General features: G+C 39.0%; 3 protein-coding genes across 3 annotated transcripts; 1 reads left to right on the forward strand and 2 right to left on the reverse strand.

Moving 5' to 3' along the window:
- Positions 1 to 507: 507 nt before the first annotated feature.
- Positions 508 to 6,710, reverse strand: bin2a (bridging integrator 2a). Its single transcript, XM_053318001.1, has 12 exons — positions 6,407 to 6,710; positions 3,553 to 3,659; positions 3,368 to 3,448; positions 2,998 to 3,052; positions 2,811 to 2,905; positions 2,518 to 2,613; positions 2,229 to 2,336; positions 2,049 to 2,134; positions 1,869 to 1,944; positions 1,677 to 1,759; positions 674 to 1,175; positions 508 to 543 (listed from the first exon to the last, which is right to left on the reverse strand). The coding sequence occupies exons 2-12, from the start codon at positions 3,634 to 3,636 to the stop codon at positions 508 to 510; spliced, it is 1,302 nt and encodes a 433-aa protein (XP_053173976.1). The 5' UTR covers positions 3,637 to 3,659; positions 6,407 to 6,710.
- Positions 5,379 to 8,745, forward strand: si:ch211-210c8.6 (uncharacterized). The gene is made up of 5 exons (XM_053318003.1): positions 5,379 to 5,535; positions 6,719 to 6,824; positions 7,119 to 7,225; positions 7,451 to 7,623; positions 7,710 to 8,745. Exons 1-5 carry the CDS (start codon positions 5,379 to 5,381, stop codon positions 7,986 to 7,988), a joined length of 822 nt encoding a protein of 273 aa, XP_053173978.1. The 3' UTR covers positions 7,989 to 8,745.
- Positions 8,746 to 10,257: 1,512 nt separating this feature from the next.
- Positions 10,258 to 19,646, reverse strand: racgap1 (Rac GTPase activating protein 1). The gene is made up of 17 exons (XM_053317637.1): positions 19,633 to 19,646; positions 18,630 to 18,735; positions 18,314 to 18,516; positions 18,049 to 18,191; positions 17,610 to 17,679; positions 17,426 to 17,479; positions 17,234 to 17,311; positions 16,972 to 17,089; positions 16,303 to 16,445; positions 15,324 to 15,488; positions 15,127 to 15,222; positions 14,389 to 14,587; positions 13,226 to 13,331; positions 12,699 to 12,831; positions 11,076 to 11,202; positions 10,863 to 10,962; positions 10,258 to 10,608 (listed from the first exon to the last, which is right to left on the reverse strand). The coding sequence occupies exons 2-17, from the start codon at positions 18,712 to 18,714 to the stop codon at positions 10,527 to 10,529; spliced, it is 1,902 nt and encodes a 633-aa protein (XP_053173612.1). The 5' UTR covers positions 18,715 to 18,735; positions 19,633 to 19,646; the 3' UTR covers positions 10,258 to 10,526.
- Between the last annotated feature and the right edge of the window lie 2,234 nt (positions 19,647 to 21,880).

Below are 21,880 nucleotides of genomic sequence, written 5' to 3' on the forward strand. Positions count from 1 at the left end.
AACTGAGATCACAACACAAGACCATGCTGTAGTTAGTAAGTGTTCAAACAGTGTAAACCTATTAGTGTATTTATGTAGAATAATATCAAGCACATAAAATAACTACCGGTACTCTAATTATAAAAGACCACCCTGCCTTTTTAAAGGAAGGTTAAAATGAAACTGTAAATTTAAGATTTGCCTATAATGAATACTGTATGTACAAATAATTCTAATAAAACATACATTAAAAAGAAACAACAAAGAAGCAACAAGTCAATGCATAGTTTAGTAGTGAAGCTCTGACACCACAGTTGGAAACTTGAGTGCAGACAGATTTTTTTTCTCTCTCTCTCTTTTGCAGCTGTTGTCTTCAATCTCTCCTGAGCTATCCTGTTCAAGACAACATGGGAGCAGGTGCAGATTTAAAAAGAAAGAAAAAAATCAATCAAGAATCAAAGAGCAACAAGATGAATAATATATGATGTGACAGATAAGAAGTTTTAAAAATGCACAAACCTTAGAAGTTTAAACCACTGTGTTTTTTGATTCTGCAGCAGCATTCTAGATAGGACACAAAAAAGAGGACAAAATGTAAAAAAAAAGAAAAAGAAAAAAAGGAGAATCATGACATAAAATCATGCATCACCACATTTCAGCTGTGTGCCAATTTAAAAAAAACAAAAAAACAAACCTTTTGAGGAACGTCCAACTCCTGAGCGTCAGAGTTACACCCAGAAACTTCTCCATTATCCAGTCCGTTTGGTTTGGGAGTGTCCTCACTTTCTTCAATGTGCAGCGGGCCGTTGTCGACTGCAGAATGCTTGAGCTCCAAACTCCCTGAATCAGAGGAGTTTTTCAGTTCAAACCTGCTGCCACTCTCTGCGGCTTTCTCTGCACCTCTCTCATTATCAGACTCTGCAGGAGGCTCAGACTCTTCATTTTTCAGGCCCTTCTCCTCATCCACATGACTGCTGCCTTCCTCTGGCTTCAGCTCTGCATCCGCATCCCTGGTCGAGGATCTTTGGGAGGATACACGAGTGCTTCCCTCTCTGGATAGCGTGCCAGAACGAGCTTTGTCCGGGGAGCGGAAACTAAATCTCTGGGAGCTTAAAGGACTGAAGCTCCTGTGAAACTCTGAGAAGCCCACTTTCAATAACTTAGGGGACAGAGTTCGTCTCTTCAGGGAGCCGTACCTGAAATATTTAGCAAATGTAATATCAGATAAAAAGCAGTGGTGAGATGATTTGGATGTTTAGCTTCATTCCCCAAACACAGACATGAACTCATAAAAGGGATAATTAAACCCAGAATAGAAGCAGGTTCACTGGAACACAGTTTGTCAGAGCTGCAGGGTGTACAACTACTAAGGCATTGCCAGTGGGAAAAATTATAGCAAATAATTATATAGTAAATATTGGAGCTTTGAAGCTGCAAAACATTTGGAATATTGACATTAAATGCCTTTTAAAAGTTGGAAAAAATCAACCGTGTTATCATCAATACTTTGGGAGAAGGCTGAGAAGAGACTGTGGGAGTTTATATATACAGTGTTTTGTGATGTGTGAAATTTAGTGGAGCTTTAACCGTCTTGAGTAAATGACATCATTTTGCAGGCAACGTATGTCTTTAAATTACCAACCATTAAGATAAAATGACTTCTAAATCCAAAGCTAAAAGAGAAGGGAAACTTATACCGTTGCAGTTCCTTGAGAGAAAACACTTTGTCTGGATGCTGGGCCTGCAGCTCCTTCATCACATTTTGCAGATTGACATTGAGCTAAAAATGGGAGAAGAAAAAAAAACAAAACAAAAAAACCCACTTTTAAAAATTGAATAATGTGTGCCAACTGAATGAAGCTGCTCAGCCAACACAGAGCAAAACCTACCGTGCTCATTTCCTTATAGAAGATGTCTCGTAAATTTGACACGGATGAGAAGACTGACACATAACATCCGATGCGGCTAAAAAAAGAAAAGAAAAGGAAAATAAAACAGTAAAAAACCTGAGGTGAGAAATGTGTATATTCACACTTATGATGCGGTAACAGAAAAATATCCCATCAGACCTTTCATGGAGCACAGGGAGCTCGTCTTTTAGCTCATTGTTGATGCCTTCATAAACACTTTTGGCAGCGTTCAACTCTTCCTCTGCCTGTAAGGGTGAAAGAAATTCATTTTTTCATGTGTATTTTTTTTTTAACAAATGACAGTTTAAATCCATAGTGAAGCAAGTCGTATTTAATGACCTTGTTTATCTTGACGTCATCCTTCTTCTTAGCAGTCTGCAGTGCCTCCAGGTGGTGACGGGCAGAGTCATAATCGACCAGCTTTCTTCCCCTCTTGGCAACTTTCTCCTGCAGATTGGAAAAGACAGAAAATCCGGATGCATTATCTGTGTGAGAGTGTGTTTGTGTGTGTGTATGTATGAGTGTGTGAACTATATGCACGCCTTTGTTGGTTTTTGCCTGTTTGCTCTCAGGCCTTTTGTCTGTCTGCATGCTGTTTGCTTGCACACTTAACTGTCTCTCGCCTTACCCTGACATCTGGGAATTGGCTCACATAAGACTCCATGGTTCGTACGGCCTGGTCTAATAGCTTCACCTCGTAGTCATTCCACAGGAGGTCCTCCCCCTTATTAAAAGGCACAGCATAAATATTGCATTAATTATGTACGAAGAGAAGGAGAAGAAAGGGGTTTTTTTTTTTGGTCCCCTGGTAATGTATGAATCTTCTCAGCTTTTAATACTTGTTAAACAAAAATGAGCAGTGGAAGAGCTGCAGCTGCTCTGCATTTTAAACTGGATGATCACATCCTAGATAGATTTTACCTCTACAATGGGTCCCAAGTCTTCCTCTCCGGCCCAGTCGGGTTCATAAACATCAAACAAAGACTGGGAGAGGCGTCTGGAAGCTTCACGCATGTCTGTAAAAAGCAGAAATGTCTGTATGTGACCTACAAAAAGCACACTAGAGTTTATAGTTGTGCAGCATCTACAAGCTAAAAAGATGTCTCACCTCTCACTGCATTAATATAGCTCCTCAGGTCCTTGTGTATTCGGTTCCCATCACTCTGCAAACAGACAGGAGGTTTGCATGATGAGTCACTTAGTATATAAATCATCACAGTGTTCCTACACAGTAAAGCAGCATTAGAAGGGTGTTTGCTTTGAACTGAAAGTCATTTTTTTTAAAGTGTTTACTGTAAATCTTTATCAGTTGTCCAAATCTTTGAAGCCGATTCACTGTTCAAATAAACACACACAAATACACACACACACACACACACACACACACACACACACACACACACACACACACACACACACACACACACAGAGAAGTGACACCGTACTTTATGTTGTTAATTAAGCCGGGGAAAGATTACCTGCTGGTCACTGAAATTTTGGAGAAAATGTTCAAATTCATCATCTTTGGACTCCACATTCTTCCCCAGCCTCTGCAGCACCTACAGAATAAAAGGAGTACATATCTCAAAGTGACAGCAATAAAGAGATAATATCTTCTTCTCCTGTAATTTAAGAAAGAAAAAAAGGATTTGCAGAGTATTACCTTTTCTTTGCCTCTGCTCAGCTGTCTTTGGACTTTTTTAGCAAAGACGCCAGAGCTGCCTTTTGGAGATGCGCTTTCTGCCATTTTTTATGTCTTTGTGTTTATTCCTGAGATGAACACACAGAGGTACACAGAGACAAAAGAGTTTGTTATACACAATGGCTTGTTATACCACGATTGTCAAGTACAGCTCAGACAAATAAACACATTTATCCTGAATATTAAATAAAATCATCCACACTCTAAAGCCTATCTGGCCTCCATAGTGACTTTTGCACATCAACATCAATAGATAGATCACTTTTTGCCTTAACCCTCGTATCGTCCTCCTGGGTCAAATAGACCCTTTCTTCCTTCCTTCTGTCCTTCCTTCCCCCTCACTCCTTTTTTCCTTCCATCCCTCCTTCTTTCCTTCCCTCCCTCCTTCCTTCCTCCCTCCTTTCCTTCCTTCCCTCCTTCTTTCCTTCCTTCTTCCTCCTTTGCTTCCTTCTTTCCTTCCTTCTTCCTCCTTTGCTTCCTCCTTTCCTTCCTTTCCCCTTTCTTTCCTTCCTTCCTCCCTCCTTTCCTTCCTTCTTTCTCCCTTCCTTCCTTGACTCTAGGACAACAGGAGGGTTAATGTTGCACCCTCCATGCACTCTTAACACCTGTGCACTGTTTGTATCCTGTATACATGCATATATACATACACATATATCACTATTATTGTACTTTTATATTATATGCTGCATAACTCTACTTTTTTCTATTCATTCTTTATAGATATTTCATAGTATTGCACTATTATTGTACAGTATAGTGTGTATTTTACTGCACAAATATAATAAATAAAACAGAATAAATGTATATTTTATGACTCTATTTGGGTTTGTCATTAGATCAGAGGTTTTCAAAGTGGGGGTCGGGTCTCTGCAGGGGGGCTGCAAACAGTTTCAGGGAAAAAACATATTACATATTACATTAGCTATTGAATTAGTTATCAAAAGGAGATCATGTATAAAGTAAATGTGTGTGATTTGGTTAAAGAGATAGTTTTTCCCCACTTTACCACAGTGTCTGTCAAACAGCAGTATCAGGTTATCTTGGCTCAACTGTTGATCGCTATGGGATCAAATGATATAATCATGATTTCAGAGGCATCCAGGAATTTGGTGAAACTAACCAAGTAAACAAATTTTCCTCAGAACATTACATTATATGTAAAATTATATTTGTAAAGTAACTAGTAGCCTAACTAGAATAGATTAGGTGATTGTGATGGAATAAAATATCTTCCTTCTGAAATGCATTGGGATATGAAATGAAAGTAACAGTGGAAAAAAGTGGACCCTAATTATGAATAATGTCTAGTACTTTAACCCCATCTGTTACCCTTGGCATGTCATAAATCAATTCAAATGGTGATATAAATGATGTGGTTACTGTTAAAGAATATAAAGTAATAAAATGATGATACTAAATAAATAAATAAAAATACAACAGTAGGCCTAAACAAATAAATGTATTAACAAAAAAGTAAGACACCTAACTCAAACCCCTTTTAAATATATATTGGAGTAGGCAATTTGTGCACATTTCTTATCACTAATACATTGAATAAAGTGATGTACAAATGCAATGATAAAAAGTGTTTTAAAAAATTGAGGATTTTGGATTTATGGAGGTGATTTTGTCCACCCTTGCTTCTCAATGAGTTTCTTTACACACTAACTTACTACAATACCCAGCGTCCTTTGCAAGGTGAAGCCACTCCCAGTAAGTAGTATGGCAGCGGTGGACTTTCACCCAACAGTTTATGTGATTGTGTGGGTGTCGGGGGGAGTGGTCCTATGACAAACTTTCAGATCCCGGAGGTACTCGTCGACCTGCAGGACGCGATCATGGGCAGCACTCTGGCCAGATGTGCAGCCACAGACCTCGGCATCCAATGGGCCGGATGGGCTCTGGCTGCAGCGTTCAAAACTGAGAAGTTCTACGATTTGGCAGGTAAAAAACTGGGCAAAACTTGACTGGAAATCATTTAAAACCCTTTGTGCATTTCTATCAGCTGCCATGTGTTGATTAGTTTTGTAGATTGTTATTCAGCTCAAATAATTGGTGGTGGTGGAAACTCAAATCTACATAAAAGGCGAATCATATTTAAGCTTTTTCAGTCATTTAAACTAATAGTGAGCTGTGTGGTTGCATTAGGTAATAGAAAACAATGAGTTTTTTGCCCTGCTATTTAAATGGTGAAGGGTCATCATTACAAAACCTGTGTTATCTAAAACCGATTTGTTGTGAAACAGCCTGAAAGCTCCTCCTTCAAGATTAACAAGCAGCATAAGCATCCAATCAGCTTAAAGCTTTAACTTCAATGGGCTTGTTACAGCAGGGGCGTAGGCTATAGGGCAAATGGGGTTATTGGGGGCCCCTGTCAAAAAGTGACCACCCTTCCCCCCCAACAACCAACACCAACACCACAGTAGGGATTTCACTGGTATGCTGGCAATCATAATGCATCTTTGTCACTATCTAGTCTCACGTTTTCAAGGTTAAAAAACAATTTCACTTCTAATTGAAACCACCTTGACAGTAGTAAAAAAAAATAGGTCATGTCATTAATAGCTACCGTAGTAGAAAGCGATTAAATACTAATTACTATATGATCAAAATTCATTCTTAAATTTCACATTTTTGTTCACTTTTCCACCATTTTCCGTAACATTCAGCAAGTTTTAATTAACATTTCTGCGACTTCTGAGCAATGAATAGCGACAAAAAAGGAAGTTGTAGTTTTACGATATATTAGGTGCATCTAGATCTGAATTCAGTAAATGATCAAATCATTTGTTGCATGCAAACCAGCGTAGCTTACCTGTCAAAATCGATGACTTTACTTCTTTTATAATTTCACAAGTGAATCACACTGACGCTCCTCTGTCACTCGTCCTCTTGTGGTGAGACACTGTCTGCGGTGCTCCCGGCTCTATCTTACCCTTGAACTTTGGAACCAATTGTCTGCAGTAACCTGGGTAGAAGATTTATTGAACACGCCTTACTGTGACAAAGTAAAGCCACCCGCCATCCGCCATGCCCGTGTCCCAACCACCCTGAGTCTGCAGGTTTTGTCACACACACTCTCTCTCTCTCTCTCTTGTGTGTGTGTGTGTGTTTTTTTTTTTTTTAGGATCTGGTACATTTATACTGCTCGCCCACCTGAGTCGGATCTGGGGAGGAGCCAAGCATGTCCGCCAGAATGTGCAGACAGGGCTGGTGACAGCATGGGGACTCAGGTAAACTGGCAGTATTTGACCTCTCAGTTTAACCCCCCCCCCCCCACACACACACACACACACACACACACACACACCACAGACACCTAAAACTCCAGCAGAGGCATGCAGGGATTCCTCCTTTATCTACTAGTTGCATTAAAACCCACAGAGTTTTTTGTGTCAGTTCAGTCATGACGGGTCCTTGGCGAGGTCAGAGGAGGAACTAATGAATGTAAAACGTTAAAAGGCAAGTTAATGAATAATGTCTTGGTTAATGTGAGCGGCTGTTAACCGTGTTTTTTTGTCCTGCAGGCTGGGGACATTCCTCTTCATGCGGATCTTGAAGGACGGTCATGATCGCAGGTTCAACAATGTCAGAGACAGCCCAGGGACTTTCTTTGTATATTGGTCTATTCAAGGTACTTGGAAGTGATGTAAACGCCTTCTTCGCTCTCATTACCATAGTCCTTGACCAACTCTTTTAAAGGCTCCTGTGTAAATCACTGTCTGGTTTATAGCTTTTTATATGCATTTATTCTAAGTAGGAGCTGTAGGAATTAAAAGTAAGTTTACTGCATTCAGTGTGTGCAGTATAAAGTCAAGGTTGGTTGAAGATGATTCATTTTTTTTCCTATTTCTTTCAGCTGTGTGGGTATTTATGACCCTCCTGCCCACCCTCATGCTTAACAGTGAGACGCGAGATGTGCCTCTGGGAACGAGGGACTATGTCGGCTGGGCTATATGGGGCCTTGGCTTTGCCACCGAGGCTATTGCTGACCAGCAGAAATTGCTTTTCAAGCGTGACCCAGATAATGCAGTAAGTTAACAGACTTCATGATTTGCCTCTTCAAACTGCATCAGAGTGAAATAACTGAACTCCCCAATTGACTTCTGTGTCTCCAGGGAAAATTCATCCAGAGTGGACTGTGGGCTTACAGCAGACACCCAAATTATTTGGGAGAGATCATGCAGTGGTCAGGTCTGTGGCTCTCAGCCTCCTCGGTCATGCAGGGTCACCAGTACCTGAGCGTGGCGTCACCTCTCTTCGTTTGGTTCTTGCTACGTTACGTGAGCGGCATCCCCATCCTGGAGAAGCAGGCCATGAAGAAATGGGGATCTGACCCAGGCTTCCAGGACTACATCAAAAACACTCCTCTTCTCTGGCCATTGCCTAAATTTTGATGTTTAAACATTTGTCATGATATTTAAACTTTCATGTACCAATAATTACCTCAAAGACAGAATACACTCTCAACTGAAATGTATATGATTTTGAATGTAGTAAGTTTTTCATTATTAAAAAGGTCTTTAGAGAAAATATCAGAAATGCTCCTTTTCGTCCAGCAGGAGGAGAGCCATACATTTGTAGTATAACTACAAGTCATGGACATTCAGGGTGTTGTGTGAAGGAACCAGAATATAGTCAGACCAAAATTTGCACGTACATTTACATGCTGTTTAATGGGCTGCAGCTAATTAGCTATCAAGCCAGTGAATGTTTGTCTAGAGGCTCATTCAACAAGCTACAGTGCAGGACAAGACATATGTTCATGTTTAAGTAAGATAAGGAGACTTTAGCAGGGAAGATATAATGTGGGTCATTCAGAGTCTTGTGTCTCCTTGTGTATCAGGATGCGATCAGGCTCAGTGTAACGGTCTAGTCTGCTGAAGATAAGACACCACGTTATTATGCTTTGGGCAAGATTTGATTTGCTGAATGTAAAGTTTTCCATCTACATACATGGATAACTACTTTTTGTTGAATGAATGCAGAAATGTGGCATCAAAATTAAACCAAAGATTGTACATTTCTTCCCTTTTTTCTGTTGAATGAGGACATGCAGACTGAGCAGATGATTGTTGTAGCAGAAAAAACATGAAATCTAATTTTAGTTGGGCTTTTGAGTGCTATGAACACTACGGTCGAAATTCACATGTGCTGTCACTGTGTAAGTTCTCTTTTAAATAAATGTATCATTACTGGTTTTCACAAATCATCATTATGTATTAGACCAATAAATACATTTTACTGGAGTGACAGGATTGAACTATAAAAGCTACCTTTAAGTCCCTAAATCTTACAGATAGGGATTTTTGTCTTTAGTAAAGACGTCTGTTAAGATTCTCAATCATGTGAGCTGCTGAATCGTGTCAAAGGCTTTTTAAAGGCAGAGTGAAGGAGGCCATCTGTGTCAAACTGTAACACCCATCTCTCCACATGATGACACACCATTTACAGTGCTATCTTGAGATCCTCGCAGGCAGTTTAAAAACTAATTCGCACAATGACTCATTATTCTGGCAAATCTCACGGCAGCTCGGTGAACTAATGACCCACGTGTGACCTCAACCACTCAAGGTGTGAACGAACATTTAAGATGTTAAATAGGAGAGATAACATTTTAAAAGCTTTTTGGATGGCAGGTGAGACATCTTCAAGAATCTAAAGCACATGTAATTGCCTTTGATTTAGCATTTCTAGATTGACCGAGAGTACTACTAGTCTTTTAATATATAACTCCACACCCTGCCACCACGTGTTTCTTATCCTTTTTCCAACCTCCAACTCAGGATTCACAGTTAGGAAACAACATTTAACAAAAAGGAAACCAGACACTTTCTGTAAATGCTAGAAATGTATTTTATAAGTTACATGAACTTTAGAGTGTGTGTGTTTGTGTACAAAATTTGTGCCAAGAGTTAATGTAATAATGCCACGGGTAACTGTACTGGCTAATTTTTACAAAGTTATTGCCTTTTTGCACAGAACTGCTCATGAGTAACCTCCCACAGTACAAACATTACACAGTGCAATAAACACAGAAGGAGATAAATGATCTGAAAGAGCCGGGGATTACAAACCCTGACATAAACCACCGGACAATGTTCCTGATGGTCACTGGCAATGCACGTTATACTGTAAAAAAACAACAAGGGACAATGAAGAATATTCATCCCCCCCCTTTCACAAACTATACCACTTACGAGTCACGCTTGTAGATGATAATTAAGAGATCTACGTGATGTGAAAGGTCTTAAAACTAAAGGATTATAAACATTTACAACACAAATCTCTGGTAGGATGAGGGGAAATAAAGACAATCAAAATCAAATAGAAAATACAAATCAAATACAAAACATCAAAACTAAAAACATAATTTTTACAAAGCACTCAAACATTCACAATTACAGCCTAAAATGAAATGCCATGAAAAAAAAATAAACGCTTTTCAACCTCTGAGTGACACATGAGTTGAAAAACAAGAGAAATGATTAAATTTAGAAGCATCACAACACAAAGAAAACTTCATGTACAGTAATATTTTCACCTATGCGTTAAATCCTCTAAAAAGCTTAAATACATTCTCGATTGTTAAGAACGTCGTGTTAAACATTAAGCAAAAATCAGCTCTAAAGACACACACACACACACACGAGTGCGCCATAGATAAGAAAAGCTATTATTTGGTTCAAAAAAATGATCTTTTAACATATAAAATTATCAAAATACAACTCTTACCACTGCGGAATATTAAAACTATTATGAGTACATGAAGGAAGACTAAGATGGAGTTGTTTGTAGTTAAGGTCAAAGCAGTACCATGGTGTGTGTTTTATGCATAAATGTGGGAAAAATAACGCTTTGCTCGTCTGTTATTGTGGTTTTAATAAAAAAAAAAAAAAGAAGAAGAAGAAAGGATGAAGTGTAGCTGCTTTGGATTATTTCAGGAGTGGAGATGCAAAGAATTTCCCTTGGCGAGACATGCCGACTGATGCGGACGATTTGCTCTTGCTCCCAAATCTGCAAAAAAAGGGACATTTAATGGAATTAGGAGTCAGTCAATAAAAAGGAGGGGAGTCATGAAGGATAATGAGATACTGTACAGTAGATTAACCACAACCAAAGATGTGTGAAGGAGTCAGCTATTCTGTAAATTTTTACAAATGTTACAGCTTTTCAGTAAATATCAGAGTCAAATAATGACTATGATTATATATAAAAACAGTTGGAGCAGTTCAGGAGAGGACTGTGTGTGTGCTTGTGTTTGTTTTTACCTGGGTGTCAGGGAGGACTTCATGCGCTGAGACAGGGAGCTGGAGGAGGGGGTTTTAGTGAGCTGGTGTTCGGGAGTAGTCAAGGGTCCCAGCATGCTCACTGTAACAGATCAAAATCATTATTACGACCTCAAATGTGCACAGACTGGTATGAGCACTGCAGAACAACACACACCACACACACACACAAGATAAAGTTTATTGAGCATGTACTTCTCTCGGGGGTGGCGTAGCAGTTTGCGTTCTCGATGATCAGGTGATCCAAGTTCGGATGCTCGGGCTCTGCCATCACAAATTGGCCCCAGTAATCCGCAGGCAGAGCCAACAGACGCTCCACAACCTGAACATAAAGGGATTAGGAAAGAAATGCACTATAAAAAAAAAAAAAAAAAAAAGGATGGGGGACATTTCAGCATGTTGCCTCATCCTCTTCCCACAGTAGCAAAATGCTTATGAAGATGCCATGGGCAAAGACAGAGGGGGGGGGGGGATTACTAAAATTATGATAATTTTCTTCAATGTATTATACAGTTATGAGCTTTTTAGTGATGACCACCTTTAGAGACAGTTTAGTATTATACAGTACAGTTTAAATAAATATTTTTTTGTTTGATTACTGCGACCACAGACTGTTAATCTACATTGTAAATAACTTTAACATGCAGTAAAGAGGTTGCGATGTGTAGTATCAGATAAGAAAAAGCAGAAACTGAGCTACATTCCTGCACATGCCACGCCGCACTCTTGGCAGGCTAAACATGGTCGCTGTTATTAGTCGTTGGAGCCGTTTCTAAACAAACTCACATTCCCGAACTCTAAGAAACTCTGTCGCCGAGTGCAACAGTGTGACTCACTGACATGTTTTTAACCCCTTATATATTGTTCAGGGTCTAATCTGACCCTTTTTTTTTTTTTTACATTTGAGAGAAGAAAACTTTTCTTTTAGCCAGAAATTTGATGACTTATCTTCATGTGACCCAGAATATGCCAAAAAATTTTAATATTTCACAACTTCTAAAAATGTTTAAGTGCAGTTCTAATTAAGAGGGGATACTGAGAAAAGCTTGAATATGAAAAACACGGTAAGGGTTAATCGTTTTCGGACAACAGAGGTTCACAGCACCGAGGGAAATGACATATCTTTCTTTTAAGTAGTATCACAGGACATTAAGAGCTATAAATACAGCCTCAAGGTTATTTGCCTCTGCCATCCAGTTAAGTCTGGATGTTAAGAGCTTACATCCAGACTCATATTTGTAGTGATGACTTTGGAGGAATTTTTTTTTTTTTTTTTGTAAAGGGTCAATTGGAGCACCCTGGTGGTCAATTGGTTAGAGCGCATGTCACGCAACTGCAGCGTCCCTTTCTCTCTCCCTATTTCCTGTTGGCCTCTCTGCCATGTTACTGTCTAAATAAAAAAGGCAAAAAAGCCCAAAAATAAATCTTAAAAAAAAAAGGTGAATTTACATCTCATTTACATTCTGTGATTATCTCTCTACATGGTAGTTTTCCCTGTTAGTGCTGGATCCATCCTGCATATTCCTACTTACACATCAAGGATTCACATGAAAGGATGCATATAATTACTGTTGTTACTGTTGGTCATTTTTTATCTAATTGACATCAGCCTCGGTGTGTTCATTAGTTAGTCAGCTCACATTTAAAGCATTTTTAGCAGGTCCCGCACACTGTAGCTTACACTGTGAAGGAATCACCAAATCAACCATGTTTGACACCTGAATTATGACTTTAACGTTTTGTGCTGAGGTAAATGATAAGTCTGAGAATTGAAGAAACGTGACATACAACTATACACCATCAATCATTCAGATGTACCTTAGGTTGTCGTTTGGTGTCCTGCAGGATGGTCATGGGGTCGGGGTTGGGAACTGTGTGACCCACGATAGTTGGACCAAAGACCCGAGCCAGGTTACTGATGTCCATCCTAGTGTCCAGACTCTCCGCAACTCTAAAAGATTTCATTAGATTCAGATGAGATCATTCAGTCTCTTTGATGTATATGTACAAAAAGATATCCATCATTTCATCGTTATGGAAATAAAATCGGTTTCTCCAAGAAAACAAGTTGAAAACAAATTGTCTCTTGTAAAAATCAGGAAATTAGACACAGTTGAGATGCTGGGGGAACACTTCTGCCTAAAACTATTTAATACAATTAAATCTACATGTTACAACAAAATTCAGAAGAGGTCGAGAGAGTTATGTGAATATCAGCATATCCCAACGCTGTTTGGATGATTTGCCTATTTCTGTTACAAATTCAGTGAGTACTCGTTAATGAGCCGCGTCGTGACATGCATATCTCTATTAGGTATTATACTCAGAAGAGAGTCTCCGCTAACCTCTGAAGATGGAGCATCAAGAAAGCCAGCGTGTCTCTGTTTGGCTGCGGCAGGTCAGCGATGGTTTGGTACATCAGAGCGATGCTGTTGTCGTCATCTGAAACCTCTGAGAGAGAACAAAAGGAAACAAATTTGTCAGCTGGGACAAAAACCTAGAGGTTGTGTGGCTTTCTTAACTGGAAAAAGAAAAATGAATCAGACTCAAACAACAAATACTTAAAAACAGGCGAACAAAGAAAAAAAGATCAATCTCTCTCTTTTTGTTCCAGGCTACTTCCCACCTGAGGTTTCCAACACTGCTCTGAAGAAAATTGCAAAAAACAAAGTAGAGGCACTTATGAATCCTGCATTTGATGGGTCTGTTGGGGAAGCTTCTTCTATTACACAGGTTGGAGTTATTTAAAAAGGAAACCTATTATAATGTAAAATAAGTAACATTATAATAGGTTTTTCAGCCTTATATGTGTAGTTACTATGTCTGATGTTTATATTGAACCAATGTTTCAAATAAAGAGGTTAACAAGGGTAAATGTAAGTAAAACATGAGCAAAAAGCATCAGCTGCTCTGAATACTACATTTCCTATGTGTTTTTGCACTTTTGAGAAAAGCTGAACTCAGATTTCCTTATATGGTCATCTGCTCTAGGCACTGTGCGCCCACAGGTTCTGCTGCATGTGTTGGTCAGTTGCTCTTGCTCGCTAACATTACGGCATTTTTCCGTTGTTTTGGGCGGGGGGGGGGGCTGTGTTTGAGCTGGCACGCTGTCAGTGTTTTTCATTATGCAACACGACAAAGTGAAATAAGTAGTCTACCTGTTGAAGTCATGCTGGGCGTCCGCAGCTCATCATCCGACATGGTCATCAATGAGGCTCTCTCTGCATGCACTATTCCTCCCTGCATTATTTCTAACTGATCTGCTGAACAAAGAGCTCAAAATATCTCCACATCCTGTACTGTCGACTGGTTTCTCCTCAACAACACCTACACTGACAAATCTCTGCTAATTCTGCCAGGACAACTTTTTCATTTACTATGAATTCTTCACAATAAAAGTCTCCGTTGTTATGTCATTTAAAAGCTTCTAATATGAAGCGGCTATAGAGCTATACATTCATTTCATTTAGTCACACACACACACACACACACACACACACACACATACCGGCTGCTTCCATGAAGGCACGGTTGAGGCGGAAGGTGAGAAGAGGCTCCTTGAGGTTCCTCAGGAAGTCCTTGAGGAGGCCGGTGATGGCGTGGATATCGTCCACCTTGCTGAGCACGGGAACGGTTTTGCTACGGAGGAACTTCTCCTTCAGCTCCTTCACTGTGCGATCGGAACCGGACAAGCGGTACAGTCCAGCCTGAATAGGGAAAAATGCAATTATTCACTACTCATGGTTGGATTTATCTTGGAGCTTTGAGACGTCACTAGTTACTAAGAAGTGGCTCGCTAAGCTCTGGCTTCATACTATACAAGAAAGCAGATAAGTATATTTTGCAGGATGTCAAACTATTCATTGCAGTTCTATCTTTCGGCCTCTATGTCAGCTCCTTTCAAATAGTGGCATAAATACCCCCCAAAAATATTTTAAAAATAAATAAAATAATCACCCTAAAAAAAATAAGTCTTTGTCAGGTTTGGGCCATGAAGCGGCGCAAGTGGAAAGTGAGATGCAATAAATGACAGAGAGGAGACAGCGCCACAGCAAAGCAGGCATAGTTAACTCATATTAAATAGATTTGGAGCCCTTCCACCGCTTAATTATTATTTTAATCCCCCCAGGAACAAATTGTTAAATCTTAGTTACAGCTCTCTGTCTCAGCTTAAGGGGAAGAAATTAAAGATAACAACTGAGATATAAAATGAGAGTTAAAGTCTCACATTAGGACAGGAACTCACCTCATGCAGCCCCCTTTGATCAATCTCACTGATACAGTGGACCACGAGAGGAGGGATCATGGGAGACGTGTCGGGGACGTAGTCCGTAAGCACGCCCTGGAAACAAATGACAAAATGGAAGTGAACTGTCAGCACGGTGATAAAGTGAATTCAGAGAGAAAAAAAAAAAACACATGAATCTGCAAAATGTTACACACCTCCCCAATTTTCACGGGTGTGCCACCCATGTTGGGAATGCATGGCAGAGGGCAACGCTCACGACACTCTGGGTGCGAGACCACCTTGCAGTCACGGCACTTGAGAGAAATCTTGCCAAACTTGATCCTCTTTCCGCAGGGTACGCAGGATTCAGGCTTAATGACCTGTAAAAGACAAGATAGTGGGTCAGTGGACACATTTATATTTAACTAATACAAAAAAACTCAACTTTGTTTTTGGGAAATAACTCGAGTAGTAAATACACTGCAGAGTCACCAAAATAAGTCCAAAGTTAAGAAATTAAACTGTGATACAAAAACCAGGTGATGGACAAACAAACAACAGAAATAAAGATTCCCTATTTTCTCTTTTATCGATTCCACTTTCTTTTCCTGTCTTCCTTTTTTTCCCTTTCCTCCTCACTAATTGGCTCTCGTGTTTTCACCCTCCGTCACCCCTAACTGTCCTGATAAAGTTCACCTGGTCCACTCAACCCTTATTTAAGGACTACACTCCCTCTCACTCGTTGTCTTTCACCTTTAGATGAGGCGGCAGACTTAGTTAGAGGTTTCTGTCTTAATCTTTAGTTTACTTCTTATCCATGTTAGTTTAATTGACAACATTATGACGGTAATTTGATTTGTTGTGTCAGTTTAATATTGAATTTCTTTTCTTTCAGACTAGAAGAACCATGTGGGGTTTTTTCTTTATTCCTCCAGCAGTGCAGTACCTCTGATGTGCTAAAAATAACCCTTTAGGAGGAATGACATTTCATGGCCTTTCTTCCTATGCGTTCTGGCTGATGCCCATGACGATAATCATCTATTTCTGAGCCTCCTACTTTAACACAACTATTGGCACAATGGAAAAATAAGGCTATAAAATAAACAGAATACCAGAAACCAGAAACCTGGATCCAAAATAAACTGATATTTTCTTCTTTAATTCACTCAGTTCTCAGAGGAGTGACATTCTTACAGTTTTAGAGACAAACTCGTGATGACGGACTCCTCCCTGGCTCTGCGGAGTCCTCGGCTCAGCTTGTCTCTCTCCCACAGGGTTGCCAGGCTGCTTGAAGATATCCTCAGACCTGACAGATTCAGAGTCCCACTCCATGGCAGCTGAACAGGAGAGATAAAGAAAAAGAAAAAAAGACGACACCTGTGTGTTATATACCACGAGTATTCTGCAGTTATGAAGAAAATATACAGTAGAGTCACTGTTGCGGCACATTTAAGTACATTCAGACACAAGAAACCCATAAAAATAGTCAGAACTTTCTTCTTTGTGATGAATATGCAGATGAGCACAATCTCCTTTTAATTAAGTTGTGATTAGATGTTTATCTGCATCACAACAGGGTCCTGATGATATCTGGGTAATTGAGTAACGGTAGACTGATTTTTGTGACTGATAATTTGTCAAGAGTCCATATTTTTCAGTTCCTCCAGCGTGACTTAAAAGTTTATCATAATGCCATCATTTCATATCGGCCACATGCACTTGATTACATTTCATCTGATATTAACAGATTAATCTGGGACAGAGTGATAACGTTTCCACACTGATTTTGAGCACTATATAATTATCTCCAACAGGCTGAGAGAAAATTAGTCTTTTAGTGCTCGATAGATTTTTCAGTCTCACCCGTCTTTCTCCTGCTACGAGTCCAATAGGGAACGGTCTCAATGGTAGAAACTGCCTCAATAGGTCCTCCATTCACAGGCACAGTCACTGTGGTCTTTGTCAGAAGAGTCTCATTTCCCTGTCGGAAAGATATCACATATAACCATGTCAGTGCCAAGTCTTAAAACGGGTTCCATCAGCTTTTAGTTTCCTTTAAAACAACATATTTCAGATTTCATGACAAAGTGATGAAGATATTCAGCCTGGAGTAAAGATTTCTCACCCTATCTGAAGTCCTGCCTGTTGATCGAACCCTTTTGGAGGCTATCGGAGGACCATCGATATGGTTTCGGGAGGAGCGCTGAAATCCAGACAGAAAGACATTGACATCTAAACCTACACTGAACATGAGGTTTTACATTCAAAATTAAATGTTTGATAGAGGAAAAAGTGCACTAAGAGTAACTAAACATACCCTTTTTTCTCGTTTCTTGAGTCGCACCGTCCTCACAGTGGAGGAGTCCCAATCCTGTTACAGATCAAACACGCCAAAGTTTCATTTGAAATAAATAAATAAATAAATAAATAAATCACAGTGAAAAGGAAACTCTTTTAAATTCCTGTTTGTTGAGTACAAGTTTGAATTCAAACAAACTTACAAGTGAGTCATCAGTTTTATCATAGCTGATATCTGACAGGATGGAGGCGGACTCATCGATTGTCATCAGTCTGTATGGAGCAGAAGAAAATGTGCCTTAGAGTGAGTCTGCAGGGTTTCCCTCATGTAGAATTTATGTTTGGTTTTTAAATCTACAAGGAAATGCAGTTGAAAGCTTTAGAGTGATTAAATGGATGCTGATGGGAATACTCCCGAGTTTAAAGTTCGCTTGTGAAAACAATCTTGAATTGCATCTCAGGCCTAAGTGTCAGATGTTCCCACGTGCAAATGAACCCCCCCACACACACAGCAGGACTACTGCAGTCTGTATTGTACCATGTGGCTCAACCAACAGCTACTGTATGAGATGCAGCACTGATAAGGCTGGTTTCAAAAATAGAAACATGTCTACAATACATGACTGTATGAGAGTTTCTTACCTTCGGCTGGTATTCAGGTTGGTTGCTGCCTGACAGTTTGTGTTCAGGAAGGCCAGAGCTGAGCGCTGCTCTGCACTCAGCTGGATGCTGTTTGATGATCCCTCGGTGGTCAGAAGGTCCCTTATCAACTGAATTTGACGGTCCTGCATTACAGAAACAGAAAAGCACAAATAAGACACTACCTGAACCAGATGATGGGACTAACAAGAGGAGAATATATGACGATATGTAAGCAAACGAGGGTTGATATTTGCATCCGACATACCAACTTCTCACAATCAGCCTCAGCCTTTTGTCTGCGCCGGATCTCCACGTCGACTTGATTGCGAGCATGTTTCAGTTTGACCTCCAACGATCCCCTCTCTGTTTCGGCTTTGGTCAGAACCTCTTTGCAAGACTCAAGTTCATGCTCTGTTGTCAACCATTTGCGACGGCAGTCATCAAAGTTTTGTGCCATCTGAATGAAGTCTGAGAAAGATTTAAAGGACATAGTTATGTGGCTGATATTTGTATAGGGATTTAACACACCTGTTTCAAATGATGGACAGTAAAGATAACATAAAGAACCATAAACTACTCACTGGGTTCAATGTTCTCGTTAAGAACATCAGCTTGCATCCTCAGCTTATCATATAAGCTCAGGAGATTTAGCACAGCCGTCTCCATGATGTTCTGTTGGTTCCGACCCTGAAAGGAAATAACAATAATATTAATAATAATAATAATTTACAAGTTCATTGTGTTGTTGCTTCTCAGTGTATCTAAATTGAGACATCTGGCAAATGTTAACAGGAAGCCATGTATAAACTTACAGTACCAGCCAAAAGATTGAGTGAATGGGAGGGTGTGTCCAAACTTTTGACTGGTATTGTAACTCCAATGAAAACAATATCTTAAAATATCCCTAAAAACATTCCCAACTGTACCCAAAGGTTGAAATTAATTATATATTAATATCAGCTCTTTAATATTCTGTACAATTTTGAGCCATTGCTTCAAAATTTCTTTTGGATGTACAACTCTATTTCTTTGGAAATACAATCTAGTATCTCTTAACACAATCATTATTATATACAATTAACATTTTAGGTCTTTTAAAAGAAGCAAATATACAATTTCTCTGATTGCAGCTTCTCAAATGTGGATATTTTCTGCTTCCTTTTAGTCTTCTATGATGATAAACTTAATATTTTTAGGTACTGGACTGACAATCCGGACAAAAGAAGTTATTTGATGCTGCATAATTGGCTTTGGGAAACAGTGATAGCCATATTTTTTTCACAATTTTTCTGGACTAATCCATTTAGTTATTGGATGAATCAAGAAAATAATCAATAATGAACATAATTGTTAGTTGCAGCTCTATTACTGATAAATATTCCTAACTTTGATCTGATAAAAATCGGATTATTTAGTTTGTATTTTGCAGCTTCTCCGCAGAATAACATTACACACACTCAAAGTCAATAATCCTTATGGTTGAAAAATAACAAGGCGGTAAGCGCTACGTTGCATCTGACGTTGACGACTACTATTAACTTTATTTATTAACACCTGAGAAAATAATTAACAACACTTACTTACCTCTGTTCTGGAGAAATGTTGGATAGTTCAAACCCTCCTCGGTAAAGTTTAGCAAACTGCCTATTTCCTGTTCTTTTCTGTCTTTTTTTTCAGTGACCACTGTGTTGCACCTTTGTCCGCATCCTGAGCGCGTTGCATTTCAAATTTCGCCGCTAGCCAATCAGAAGCCGCGTAATCGGGCTCTTGCGTCACCACGCTGATGCGTCAAAGCAAACAGAGCGCGTTTCAAAGTAAAAGCACTGTAGCGTACTGTACTCACAAACAGCTTTAAAAAGGCAACAACAAAGCGATTGATAAATATCAGTTAGAGTATATAAAGTTACAAATTAGCTATAAATCTGTCACAATTAGACGGGAATAAATGGGAATCAATAATAAGAAAAAAGCTTGACTTCCGGTCACAACTTTCAAAATTAAATCCATGTCAGTCATACAGTGGTTCTCAAAGTGGGGTCCAGCTCTATTTGAGGGGTTTTGGGGGGTCCCCAGCAGAAAAAAAACGAATAATTAATTTTAATCTTCCCATAATGACAGAATGTATGTATTTAATATTTTATTTAAACAGGTAGTCTCATTTAGATATGAATCTATTTTTCAAGAGACACCTGTGTAAGAAATTTACACATAAGGCCTACAACAATACACAGTTCACACATCAGACAATAAATAAGTCACTTATATTACAAATGAAGAGAAATGTGCAAACATGAACGCACAAGTACAACCTTTTAAAAAAGTTTTAATGAATTAAGACAATCCAGTTTTAAAATCTTCAGGAGCGTATTCAATTTGTGTGCAGCAAATATTTGTAATCTGTGTGTACAAGAGGTACACAGAAAGTCAAAACATCCTGATACCTGACATCATAGGTGTTGTGTTTGAATTAATGAGCAAAGGTAACTGGACAGTTTTTCCAATAAGGCTTTGTAGATAAACAGCATGAGGCTCCCTTCTGTCAAGGTAGACCAACACACCTTTTCGTAGAGTAGGCAGTAGTGAAGACATTTATCACCTGTTATAAAGCAAAGTGCACTATGATATACAGAATGAACAAGCTTTAAGGTGAAGGGAGGGGCATGCATGTATACAATATCACCATAATCAAGCAAAGGCAAGATTGTACATTGCACTATTGTTTTACAACTAACACAAGAGAAGAAATCATAATTTAACTTTTAGTTTGCTTAATAGTTTTTCCACATGGATCTTGAAAGTGAGTTTAGTATCCAGCCAAAGCCTCAAGTATTTATCACAATATGAATATGTATGACTGTGTTGGTCATGAGTTGCATACTCTCTTTCTATAATAAAACATCTAAACGCAAAAATCTTTTCAAATAGGGGACCCTGGAACACACTTTTATCAAATGGGGGTCCATGGTTTAATTTGTGTCAGTTTAGGGTACCATGGGATGAAAAAAGTTAGAACCACTGCTCTATGATGCCAGCAATGGGACGTTTTGTTTCTTTTCTTAGGTCATGGTGGAAAAATAACGACCACAGGAAGTCTGCTCCATGTGGCCAAGCTGGCATGTTATAGTATGATGCATCACTGAGGAAAAAGTGACCTGCATCTATGGCTCTGTTTCAAAAACTATATAACGTTACTTTTTTTCAAAATTATGGTCATGTGTCAAAATACCTGATTTTCAGTGGTGGAGGAAGTAGACTCAGATACTTAAGTAAACGCATCAATACCACAATGAAAAAATACTCGATTACAAGTAAAATCCCTGCATTCAAAATCTTACTGAAGTAAACTGCATAAGTATTGTCAGCAAAAAGTAAAATGTAAAAGTGCTCATTTTGCAAAATGGTCTAACTCTTAATTTGTCCATTTTGCTAAATTAGTATTTAGTTTTATAAAACGTTTTATATCCACAAATGAACCTCATTGTGTCCATCTGTGCATGTAAAACACGATAGATGTGCTAAAATGTCTTTAAAGGTCTTTGAGTAATTAAAGCACTGCAGCATTTCTCCAATTCATTATATTCTATCAATGTTATACTCTACATTATTGTATTATATTACACACACTACTAGCGTTGATATTTTAATGAGCAAGTATTGAATTGGGCTATAGCAGCAAGATTAAAAAAAAAAAAGCTTATCAATAAAATTGGCTGTTAATGGCTCACTAAATATTATATTGTCTTATAATTACTCAGCTCTGACTGTTAGGAATGGTGAAGCATGCTGAAGTCTATATACAGCCGTCACACTGTCATGATTTATTTCTGAGCCA

The sequence above is a fragment of the Scomber japonicus genome, chromosome 4, assembly GCF_027409825.1.
Source record: "Scomber japonicus isolate fScoJap1 chromosome 4, fScoJap1.pri, whole genome shotgun sequence".
Taxonomy (NCBI): Eukaryota; Metazoa; Chordata; class Actinopteri; order Scombriformes; family Scombridae; genus Scomber; species Scomber japonicus.

What these genes read in the sequence shown, in the direction of transcription:
- bin2a (XM_053318001.1), bottom strand. Translation starts at nt 3,636, where the DNA reads ATGGCAGAAAGCGCATCTCCAAAAGGCAGCTCTGGCGTCTTTGCTAAA. An exon ending in AAAATTTCAGTGACCAGCAG is followed by an intron (nt 3,053 to 3,367) that starts GTAATCTTTCCC and finishes GTCTGTTTGCAG; the next exon opens with AGTGATGGGAACCGAATACA. An exon ending in AGTTGGACGTTCCTCAAAAG is followed by an intron (nt 544 to 673) that starts GTTTGTTTTTTT and finishes TGTCCTATCTAG; the next exon opens with AATGCTGCTGCAGAATCAAA.
- racgap1 (XM_053317637.1), bottom strand. Translation starts at nt 18,714, where the DNA reads ATGGAGACGGCTGTGCTAAATCTCCTGAGCTTATATGATAAGCTGAGG. An exon ending in TTGATGCTCCATCTTCAGAG is followed by an intron (nt 12,832 to 13,225) that starts GTTAGCGGAGAC and finishes GAAATCTTTTAG; the next exon opens with AGTTGCGGAGAGTCTGGACA. An exon ending in CTACGCCACCCCCGAGAGAA is followed by an intron (nt 10,963 to 11,075) that starts GTACATGCTCAA and finishes GATCTGTTACAG; the next exon opens with TGAGCATGCTGGGACCCTTG.
- si:ch211-210c8.6 (XM_053318003.1), top strand. Translation starts at nt 5,379, where the DNA reads ATGACAAACTTTCAGATCCCGGAGGTACTCGTCGACCTGCAGGACGCG. An exon ending in GTGACAGCATGGGGACTCAG is followed by an intron (nt 6,825 to 7,118) that starts GTAAACTGGCAG and finishes TTTGTCCTGCAG; the next exon opens with GCTGGGGACATTCCTCTTCA. An exon ending in AGCGTGACCCAGATAATGCA is followed by an intron (nt 7,624 to 7,709) that starts GTAAGTTAACAG and finishes CTGTGTCTCCAG; the next exon opens with GGAAAATTCATCCAGAGTGG.